The sequence below is a fragment of the Parasteatoda tepidariorum genome, chromosome 10 (assembly GCF_982258835.1).
Source record: "Parasteatoda tepidariorum strain Cologne lab strain chromosome 10, Ptep-v5.0, whole genome shotgun sequence".
Taxonomy (NCBI): domain Eukaryota; kingdom Metazoa; phylum Arthropoda; class Arachnida; order Araneae; family Theridiidae; genus Parasteatoda; species Parasteatoda tepidariorum.
In genome coordinates, this window is record NC_141764.1 from 72,972,540 (window position 1) to 72,984,628 (window position 12,089).

Genomic DNA, 12,089 nt, shown 5'->3' on the forward strand with positions numbered 1-12,089 from the left:
GAAGAGTGAAAGTTCAGTGCCAACCGTTAAAAAAATATTATGAACTAATAGTTTTTTTTTGATGACATCAAAATAAATGTATAAACGAAACTTTTCATTATGTTTTTCTGATAAATATAATCCCTCAGTTTTATAATTTGAAAAATATGTTTGCTGCGTTTCTCCTTTTAAAAACCAAATATCAATATTCTATTACTTTGGTGTCCAATTTGAAAAAACAGCTCATTTCGAAATGTCAATTTTTTGGATAAGTTGTTTAATTGTTATATCTTGTACTAGTAATTGATTTAAATTAGATATATAAGGCGATTTTTCTGACTTAATTTCATAACATGAAAGCAATATATTTCCAAAAGCTATATACTGTTAACAATGAATTTCAAAATTTCAATTGTTTATCTTCACAAAATTTTAAAAACAAACATTCTTTGGTTTCGATATGTTTTAACAATAGGGCTAACTTAACAATATTAACGCTTGAATTGCAGTGTACGCATAATTGAGATAAATTCTGGCTTATAAATTTTTACCCTTCCAAATTTTTATATGACATCCGAAAACAACTCCAGAGATAAAAATTCAAATGATAGAAATGATGAAGAAAATGAAGAAGAGAATGTTTCAAGAGATGTATCTCAGCTGGAGGATCAATCTGAAAGAGAAACAAAACCTGCAGAAAAAACGAAGCCTCAAACACAAACCCAGCAACCACACACCGCATGGTTTCGAGCCCAAAACGAAAAAGTTCGGTTAAAATTAGGTACGAATGAGACTGAATGTGACGGAACTTCTTCAGAAGAATCGGATGATTACTATGAAACATCAGAGCATACTGATCCGCACAGTGTTGGGTCAGAACTGGAAAAAGAAAAAATAGAACAGGAAAAAAATTATGAGGGATCGTCTGAAGCTGCTCCTGCTGAATCGTTACAACCAGAATCTGCTTGGTTTTCAGCCAAAACTGGAAAAGTTCGGTTTAAATTACCTACGAATGAACTTAAATATGGAGAAACTACTTCAGATGACACGGATGATTACGTTGAAACTTCTGGATTAACTGAACCCTATAGTTTTGAGCCAGATCCCCAAATAAAGGAAACGGAACATGAAAAAGTTTCTAAGGAAACAGGTAAGAGTGGTTTCTCTGAAACATTCGATAATGATGAATCGTTACAACCGTATACCGCAAAGTTTTTAGCTAAAGCTGAAAAAGTTCGTTTAAACAAACCTATTGATGAGTCAAAATATAACGAAACTACTTCGGAAGATACAGATGATAATATTGAATCTTCTAAACTTACTGAACCGTCTAGCGCTGAGCCAGAACCACAAAGAGAAGAAACGAAGCATGAAAAAGTTTATGAGGGAACATCTGAAGGGGGTTCCACTAATACATTGGATGATGTTATAAAGGAAACTCCTGGATTTACTGAACCATATAATGTTGAGCCAGAACCACAAATAAAGAAAATGGAACATGAAAAAGTTCATACGGAAACAGGTAAAAGTAGTTCCTCTGAAACATTCGATGATGATGAATCGTTACAACCGTTTACAGCAAAGTTTTTAGCTAAAGCTGAAAAAATTCGTTTAAACATACCTATTGATGAGTCTAAATATAATGAAACTACTTCGGAAGATGCAGAGGATTATATTGAATCTTCTAAACTTACTGAACCGTATAGTGCTGAGCCAGAACCACAAAGAGAAGAAATGAAACATGAAAAAGTTTATGAGGGAACATCTGAAGGGGGTTCCACTAAAATATTCGATGATGATGAATCCTTACAACTAGAGTCCACACTTTATAAACATCAAACAAAAGAAATCGAAGAAAAAACTGATATTCCAAAAATCGAGCAAAACATTGAAGTGCTTTTCACCCCACGGAAAGAAGATTCGGAGGGACTTAGGGGTCCAACAGAACCATTAAGTACAGATGAGCCACAAAAAACAATCATCAAACATCCGAGAGTATTAACACTAAAAGAAGGAGCCGAACTCACTGAATCATTAAATGTGGTACCAAGCGCTCAATTAGAAGAGGCAAAAAGGCAGATGATATACGACATTGGTGTCACTCACCCTGAAAAAACGCCACCTTTAGAAAGTAAGATAGGGCCTGAAACTAAAATGCTAGCTGTACGGCCTCGAAAAGAAGACGTAGAAGGTCTTAAGGGTCCGACAGAACCGTTAGCTACGGAACCTAGACCACATGACACAACTATCAAGCATACGAGGGTATTTGCCGGTAAAGAAGGTGTTGGACTTACAGAACCATCAAATGTAGAACCAACAGTTGAATCTGAGGAAGCAAAGAGGCAAAAGATTTATGACTTTGGAGTTGTTCACAAAGAAAAAACTATAGAGGCAGAAAAAGAAAGAAAATATGAGCAGAAAATTTCAGAAAGTAGTCCAAAACCTAAAATACTAGTTGGTCGACCACGGAAAGAAGATCTCGTAGGCCTTAGAGGTCCAACAGAACCTATAGGCACAGAACCCAGACCACAGGAAACAGCTATCAAACATACAAGAGTATTCGCCGGTAAAGAAGGAGTTGGACTTACTGAGCCACCAGATGTAGAACCAACAGTTGAATCAGAGGAAGCAAAGAGACAGAAGGTATACGATGTTGGTGTTATTTACGAAGAAAAAGAGATAGAAGAAGGAAAAGATAAACTTTACGATCTGACTGCAGCAATAGGACCAACTGAAGATGATGATTTCGAGCCAGAACCACCAGTTAGATCAATAGAACAGAGAAGAGTGTATAAAGTAGATACAGAAGATACAGGGCCGACAGAACCGTATTCAGTTGAAGCTCAAGTGCAAAAGATTAAACTTAAAGGGAAGCCCAAGTTGTCTGACAGAATGGAATATTTGGCTAGGCCAAAGAAAGATGTTCTCGATTGCTTAGGTTATAAACGTCTGGATGGAACTGTCCCAGAAAACTCACTGCCTTCTTGGAGTATTTTACCTCTCTCCACTAAACTACCTGTTGGAGAATACCCCTATGGAATGACAATGACCCCAGTAAATAAAGAAGTAAGTTATGCAGTAGAATTTGTTTTTATAAGAGTTTCAACTATATGGCGATATTTTCCGTTTAAAAAATGGAACTTTTTTATTTGTTGGTAGGTTGAAAAACACAAATAGATTGTACATATGGAGATTTGGTTTGGAGATTTAAAAAAAAGAAACTATTTTTTTTAAACCCATTGATTCTCTATTCTAATAGTTTTCGGTTGTGAAATACAGCATAAGGCACCGGTGTCTATTGTTACGTTCAAAGTAAAATTTTCTCAACATGGCTCACTTCCAAACAACAATTTTTCAAATTTGTACTTATTTGCACTTATTTCTAAGATAAACAATAATTCATAATTGAATTTTTTTTAATTTACAAAGTTAATTATTGATATGAATAAAAATTCAAAAACTGCTTTTTTTGGAATTTAAAGTTTAGCACAAATATATTTCCATTAATCTAACAGATTTGTTTTAGTAATTATTGGAACTGTTTTTCATAATTAAAAAATACAAAAAAATCTATTTTTCCTTGTAATTAAGGCGTCGGAAAAAATTGATAAAAGGGGCACCTGTGTCCCACTAGCGTCAAAGGGTTAAAGAGATTCTTTTTGCAAAAAAGGTTAACTAATTAACATTCCATTAAAACATTAAAAGTTTACTTCAGTTTTTATGTTCAATAAATTTTATATTTCATCCCTAAAAATATACTATTAACTAATTTCAGTTCTTTTCTCAAAGCCATAACTTGTCCTTACGGATCTTGATTTAGAAATATTTCATTACATAACTGAAAGAAATTCAATTTTCTAAAAAGTAAATTCAGAAGCTATTAAGTATGAACTTTTTCGGCACTTAATCTCAAATTTTCTCGTTAAAGAAAATGACTTACACACTTGTAAGCAAGCAACTTCAACTTCAAGTGTTTACAAAATTAGCATAATTCTTGTGCAGTAATAAAATCTGCCAATATTTGTATGACTTATTGATTTGTTGATGCATACAAATTGCAAATGAAATGCATGGAAAATTCCGAATTTTGAATGAACAATATTGTAGGGAAAGAAATATACAGCCGAATTTTTTTCTTGGTGTTGTAAAAGAAAGTTGAATAGAAAAGAGAAAGGGTGACATTATCAAACCAAACGTCATTTATTTCTTAAAAGAAATTAAGTGCTTAAAAAATATGCTTGCTTAATTTACATTGGTGACCAAAACGTAAAGCATAATTTTACTCATATGTCCAGTGTAAAATTGTGCTTTACCATTGGACAACAATGTATTTAAAACAAATATAAAAATAAATAAATAAAACTAATATAAAAAAATAAGAAAGTTGAATAGAAAAGAGAAAGGGCGATATAATCGAACCAAACGTAATTTAATTTTTAAGAAAAAAATAAGTACTTAAAAAATATGCTTGCTAAATTTACATTGGTGACCAAAACTTAAAGCATAATTTTACTCATATGTCCAGTGTAAAATTGTACTTTACCATTGGACACCAATGTATTTAAAACTAATATTAAAAAATAAATAAAACTAACATAAAAAAATAAGAAAGTTGAATAGAAAAGAGAAAGGGCGATATAATCGAACCAAACGTAATTTAATTTTTAAGAAAAAAATAAGTACTTAAAAAATATGCTTGCTAAATTTACATTGGTGACCAAAACTTAAAGCATAAATTTACTCATATGTCCAGTGTAAAATTGTGCTTTACCATTGGACACCAATGTATTTAAAACTAATATAAAAAAAAGTGTGCATTCACATAGAGGATGTAAAGTAATTTTTAGTCGAGAAAAAGCAAACACAATATTAGAAGGCGTTTCTAATAGTAGCGTTTTATAACCTTTTGGTTTCCTTCTGCAATCAAACATGTTTGATGGCTGTATCTCAATCTTCCTAATTAATAATTCACCAGGTTTCGATAATATTTTGTATTTTTTTCTTTTTTGAGCTATTATTCTATGTATATTTTTCGTACTTCAATTTGACAAGGATTTTAAAAATTAAAAGCTATTCTTACGAAACACTCACACATAAGGAAAAAAAAATCTGGTAAAATTACCGCACTGGATGGTAATGACATTTCTGGTAAAAATACCAAAAATCTGGTTAATGAAACCAAAAAATACGGTATTATATAAACCATTCATTTGGTCATTTTTCCGTTCATATCGTAATGGTTTACTGGAAATTCTGGTAATGGTTTATTAGAAATTCTGGCTAACTCTTAATACCACGCATTTATTAAAAGGTACAAAACAGAAAAGTAAATTAATCCCTTCTCCATCGACGTCGCATCTCATAGGTTTTTACGCCCGCCTGGTCGACGTCGCATACCATGTGACGAAAAGTATAACTGCATAATTGAAATTGAATTCATCACTACTTACATGTCACTCTAAATCCCCCGATTATTTTTATATTTCTGAATATTGTTAAGAGATGGCGCAACTAGTCCCAATTTTGTTAACAATTTTTGCAGTGACATTTCCCGCCTTGAATAGAAATCAAAATCATTTTGAATATTTATGACAAAATAAGCAGAAAAATAATTTGCAATAAATTATTTCAGTTTTATGATAAATGCGATTTTCACGCTCTGATGCCCAAGACTGATTACAAACCCGCTTAAATAGTAAGATTGCCAAGTTATTTTCGAAAGTATTTTTCTCTTAATTTTAATAATTATTTCTTGTATATCTAGATCACCTTAAAGCAATAGAGTTAATAAATATATTATCACAGTGTATTTAAGATAAAACTGGTGATCAGTGGACGGGGCATCACATATTTTCCCCCCAATAGGTCAAGCAAAAAACTGTTTGCGGAGAAAAATATTTTGTATTTTAGAATTTAGTATAGAATATATTATATACACTGAGTGGCCAAATTATTATGACCACCCCTTCAGTCGTCTGCTTCCATACCCTATACGGCGCAATGTGCGTCGAACAGTACGTTCAGAGACGTTCACAGTTGCTCCTTGATTAAGATCACTTGCAATTTGTCGTACTGTTGCTCTCCTGTTGAGGTGCGCAACCCTGGCCAGCCTTCTCTGTGATCGAGCATTCAGTACCCTGTGACGACCACAAGTCTGACGTTGACATCTAGTTTTTTGCTTGATTGTCCATTCTTTGTACACATTAACAACTGCTGCTCTAGAACACTTCACAAGTGCAGCCGTTTTGCTGATGCTCGTTCCGACACATCTCGCACCCACAATCATTCCACGTTGAAATTCAGTTAAATCACTTTTCTTTCCCATATCTGAGCAAGCAACACAGTATAACTGATGACTCACTTGTCCAGCATTCCCGTGTTATGGTTATCTTTGCCCTCTAGCGGCAACGCTGCGACGCAATAACTCATTTGCATAAAACTCTGAGGTGGTCATAATAATTTGGCCACTCAGTGTATAGTGTGTTCAGCAATAATAAAATGTTTTTTTTGAGTAGGAAATTCAAAAAAATCTGACTGAGAATTTTCAAAACTGAATAGATGGTTTCTATGCCATGCTCTATGGTGTGATAAAATTACTAAATTTTATCACATATTATAAAACAATATTTTCTTGTTGATTTTGCCAGAATCAATACCAAAGCACTTCGGTGAAAATTACCCAGCTTTTTGGTGTTCCCATCATAGAGTAAGAAACGCGGTAATTTTTCCAAATTCTCATAGTTTTGACCATATTTTTTTCAGTGCAAAATAAAAAGTAAATTTAAGAAATTGGGCATATTTTTTATACTTTTGTAATGACAAACAACTAATTTATTTGAATAACAGTGTGATACTGACTTAATAACGAAAAATTGTACTTTCACTTAACATCTAACACTTTCATGTAAAAAAAAAAAAAAAAAAAAAAAACACAAATGAGTATTACGAATAACTTTTGACCTAATGATTAGATTTCCACGTATTAAGGCACAATCTTAATCATTCGCGGTCCGCGAATCTAATATGCTAGTTATTTTGCACAAACGATTTTTCAAGTTACGAAATTAAAAACAAAAGCGCTTTTTCTCTGAATAAACATAATTTTCTAGATGGATTTGAATTTTTGGTTCACAAAATACAGCCGTAATATCGAAAATATGGTTCCAATGGTAAGAGAGAGCGGTTGAGAGTTTTTTTTTAACCCTTAATGTTAATTTCCCTTTTTTCGTGCTTCGCCACATCTTAAATCAACAATTTTACTTCGCAAATAAAAATGATAAACTGATATTAAATGGTAATATACAAAATTTGAATGTAATCAATCGAATAGTTTTCGAGAAATGAAATTTTAACAATACGTTTTTTTAAAAAAGAATTAACTCAAACACTATTCTACCTATTTCATCCGAATTTCGTATTTTATTATTTAAAATTGCATACTTTAAGATGTGAAGACCTGTATGCGTTTTAACTCCTTTTTTCCCCCATAGTTAATTAAATGAAATAAAATAATAAAAAAAAAAATAATAAATAATTGTTAAAAATTTTTTTTCCCTTCGAATTATCTTTGGATAAACGATTTTTATAATTGCGCACAAAACTTTTTGACTAACCTTAAAAGTTCTCTAGGTATGGTATGGAAATTTAACATTATGGGGTCCTAAACTACTAGGACCATATTTTGCAGATAGTCCGTATTTCCAGATAGTCCATTCTCCATATTTTGATGATTAAAAATTCAAATAATTAAAAAAAATTGCATGTGTTTAGTCAGAGAAAGTGAGATTTTATGAGTGATTTCGTAACTTAAAATATCGTCTGCATTCATCAGTAAGCGTATTTAAAGGGAAGGCCCCCGAATCATTAAGATTGAGTTGCAATGCCCGAAAATCCTCTCAATAGATCAAAGGTTTATCCAGGAGATTCAGCAGAGCCTCTGTAAAGTACCGAAACTTCTCTGTAGCAATCTACACTACACAGGAAATACGTATATGACTGTGTGCAAAGTACTAAAACTCTCTAATATTTTGCAGCTGTTTCTACCACCTCCTAGCAAGGATATGGATCTGTATGACGAATACAATTTGCAAAAACCACATTACACATACAATAGTCTCTACGATCCATATTTAAAATCTTATTTTAAAAGAAAAACCATGAGAGAACACTTGGAGAAAGAAGGATTTATCTCTGAATCGGGAAAAGTGATCTGCACTCTGAGAGATATTAACGATTATCGAATGTATAGCAGGCGAGTGCTCGCTGCAGAAGCTCTGCAGAAATATCATGATGAAGTAAGTTCCTTATCACTTTCTGGCTTTTCCATGTTGGTTCTCACTTGTTGGTGAGTTAAAATGATGTGCTTTGATTTGTCATTCAAGTCGAAAACTACATCAGTTTGCGTGTAATAAGTATTTTGGTTTCTGATACGAAGGAATTAATATGGGTAAAGTGGAGTGCCTAATTAATAACATATTGCACGAAAAATAATAACATTATTTTTCTCTCTCCTTTCCTCAAAGAAAGTGGGGAAGGGATTGCCTCCAATCCTTGTTCGCTATCATTCGCTGACAATCAGATCTCATTTTAGGTCCTCTTTTGATCTGAGCTAGTTTAACTCACCCTTTACGTCATATTTCGTTTTAAACTCATGGAATCGCCTGCTCCGTTCCTTTCAGATAGCTTCGTAATCTGTTCACTAATTAGCCCACTAATTTTACTCGTTGCTGGGATAGCATGTTTGGGAAGGCGTTGGGCCTATGTCCGAGAGGACGTGAGTTCAATCCTCGCCTTTCGGAGACCAATGTACAAAATTATGATTGGTACACACTAAATGTGTTGGGGTCACAAAGTCCTCCAAGCTCTCATAACAAATCAATACAGAAAACAGAAAAACAGCGAAATTTATTTTTGAAACATTTTTTTGTTGCAAATAGCTTAATTTTCGAAGATGCAAAATACATAAAATCTCAATTTTAAATTTTTTTTGTCGCTTACGTTGATTTTCCAATTGCATGGTAATATAGCTATCAATAGCTTGAGAATCTTTGCCTTTCTTTGGAATCGAAATACTAATATATCTGCGGTATGCGAGGGGATAAAACCAGTCCTCCAACCCAGGTTTAAGGTTAAAATATCTAAACCTGTATTCGACACCAAGTGACCGAGAATATCATTAGCTCTAGGGACTTTAAAAAATTCATTATAAGAAAATAGGATGGACATCCGTAGGTTCAGTCGAAACCTCTCGAGATTATTTCAGTTTACATTTTACTATTTTCGTCGATTTTCAAACAATGGCGCATAAAAACTTTTCGCGAGTAAAATATTGCAAAAGGCGACTGCTATAGTATGGTCGGTCTTTGTTATTTACTTTGAAAGAAGCCTTCTGAGTCTCAGCATTTTCATTTTTAACAATAGTAGCGCATTTAGAAGCCTTCTTACGATCTTTTGATTGTCAGCATTAGAAATGTAATTTTTAAGAGAAGCACGCTTCTGGCCTACTATCTCACTTTTGAAGATGACAGATTGCTTTCTCAAAGCAATAACGTGTGGGGTTCTGTTAGTCAGTTCGGTTTCTCTTCTCAGTCTATTGTGTGTTAATTTCATGCTCTCGAAATGATCCAATTTTTTTTTAACTTACCCCGAAGGATAGTTTTTTTGCAAAGTATAAAAACTTATCTTTAATAACTATTATCGGTCTTATCTTAATAACTTTATACGGGTGTGAATCAAAATTAAAGATATCTTGCCATAGTTTGAAATCAAACATTGTTTTAAAACGACACCAGATTGCATTTTTCAATTTCTTAGAAGTTCTGAACTACGATTTGCTGAACTACGATTTGCTCTCAAGGTCCTTAAATTCGATACATGTCATGACCTGTCGATGTTTAGAACCAGGGTCATCAAATACTGTACTTAAAGTTACTTGTCTGATATCAGATGTGACTAGGAAAAGGTCAACTATAGTGCTGGAACCATTGTAATTCAAATGTGTGGAAGGATTAGCGCCATCATTAACAAACTTTGAAGGGCCAGAATTCATAAAATCTAGAACAGCCGAGCAAGTGGCTTTAACATTATGGTAGCCCCATAAGGTTGATAGGCATCGTGAAAGGTGGATTGTAAACAGCGTACCCAGATTGCAAAATAAGGCTTATTTTCACTCAGCCAAAACCTTTTAATGTAAACCTAAAGAGATTTGTTATGCGGTTTGCGTGTAAACCTTCTAACCTTAAAACGAGATCTGTGACAATCTGCTCTATTCTACGTACATTACCTAATCCAAAACCTTGGAAAGCAACCTTCCATAAAAAAAACCTTAAATCGAGGTTAACTTAGGGTTTTCAAGAGTGAAAAAATCCTTTAATAAAGCTAGTCTCAAGGAAAATAATCTTAAATCTAGGTAATTGTAAGGTTTCTTTTCGCAACGTCTTGTATGCTCAGCTAAAATCCACCTTGTCATGAAATTTTAATGGACAATGCAATTTGATCCTATAGCTGGTGTGACGTCAGCTAAAACGTCATTATGGACCTAAGTGACCATTTTACCTAAGTGACAACACGTTTTTAAAAAAAGCCTTAAGAAATAATTTTTAATCCTTTTAGGATAAAAGGTTTGAAACTGCAATATTTTTGCTTTATTGAAAAAAGGTTTTTAGTTCAAATATTTTCGTGACAATAGAAAGAAAATTCCGACACAAGGTTGTCGTAAGGTTACATGCTTTCCAGGTAGACTTTAACCCCTTCCTTCTCGCTCCCGTGAAAATGACGGTGCGAGGAGGTTTCGCCCTCTATTTCTCGCTCCCGTGATATTGATGGGCTGGAGTGTTCAGTAGTAACGCGCCAATAAGAATAAAACTAATTCCTTTTTCTTGACCGGAAAACATTTCATTTCTCATTTTACACACCAGATGGCAGTACCAGGATATTTTTAAGGTAATTGTAGATAGCTGGTTTATTTTAAACTAGATATCAGCACTAATCAAATACGTAATACAAATACAAAAGGCACTTTTATGACCGTTTTCTTGAAAATTAACCGATCGTTAAGGGGTTAAAATGATCTTTTCATTTCAAAACATCCAGTAGGATTACCTCACTTTTATCACCACCATTGAAATCCATGGCCTTAAGAATTTTAAAATCAGCAGTCAGTTCTGAATTTGCACCCTCAAGCATTTGTGACACTATGAGAGAAAGTGTTAATGAATTAATTAAGACTAATTGGTGGATCACAATTCATTTCGATCCATATTAAAAACAGTATATTTGAAATTATTTTTTGGATCAATAACTAATATTATTTTTGAAATTTATGAAACTAGTTTAACACTACTTCCAATAAATATACCTGATCTTTCTTTATCTATTTTTATGATATCAATTAGCAATGATTTTTCTCAAATATAAATTTTTTTTGTATAAAATGTTTTTTAAAAATACCTTAACTATATTTTTTTACTGATTCGGAATATTTTTATATTATTACTTTTATTAACTGTAACTTTCATTTACTTACTTTTATTTATATTGTGTTTTGAAGAAGGCGTTTCATTAATTGGTTTAAATTTTATACCTTTTAGGCGTGATTCATTTTCAGATTTTTAGTGCTTTTAAATTGCTGTAAAAGTTATATTTTTGTCTTTTCATTAAGGGGCCTGGGGGCACTGTTAGTTTTGGTTTAATCCACTAACAACAGAAAGGCTCCTGTGTGTTTGCAGGCAGTGTGTCCCCTGATGAAGTGCTGTTCTGCAAACACAAATTTTTATTTTTATTTTAATTATTAAAATTTTATTTATGTCTTATTTCTATATTTTTTTACCTAATGTCATTAATGATTATTATTTTTGTAAGAATAATTTCAAATTTAAGTTCATATTATCACAATTATGATAACGAACGTTTTCCATTTATCCCACAAAAATATTCATGACATACTTTCATGAATAATCTATCAGAAATAATTTAAAAAATAAAAAAAAAATATTTCACTCCGATTTTAGAAAATGTTCAAATCCATTAAAATTTTCTTTAAACTACACAATAACAATTTCCACGCTTGCAAATTCAAAAAAAAAAAAAAAAATTGAGTTTTGATATTCATT

General features: G+C 32.6%; 1 protein-coding gene across 1 annotated transcript in view; it reads left to right on the top strand.

Annotated features, from left to right (window-relative positions):
- Positions 1-542: 542 nt before the first annotated feature.
- LOC139426301 (uncharacterized) overlaps positions 543-12,089 on the top strand; it is a 30,595-nt gene continuing 19,048 nt past the window's right edge. Inside the window, exons 1-2 of the mRNA XM_071184546.2 lie at positions 543-3,045; positions 8,013-8,273. Of these exons, the coding sequence (XP_071040647.2) occupies positions 547-3,045; positions 8,013-8,273 (2,760 nt within the window). The 5' untranslated portion in view covers positions 543-546. The remainder of the gene's footprint in view (positions 3,046-8,012; positions 8,274-12,089) is intronic.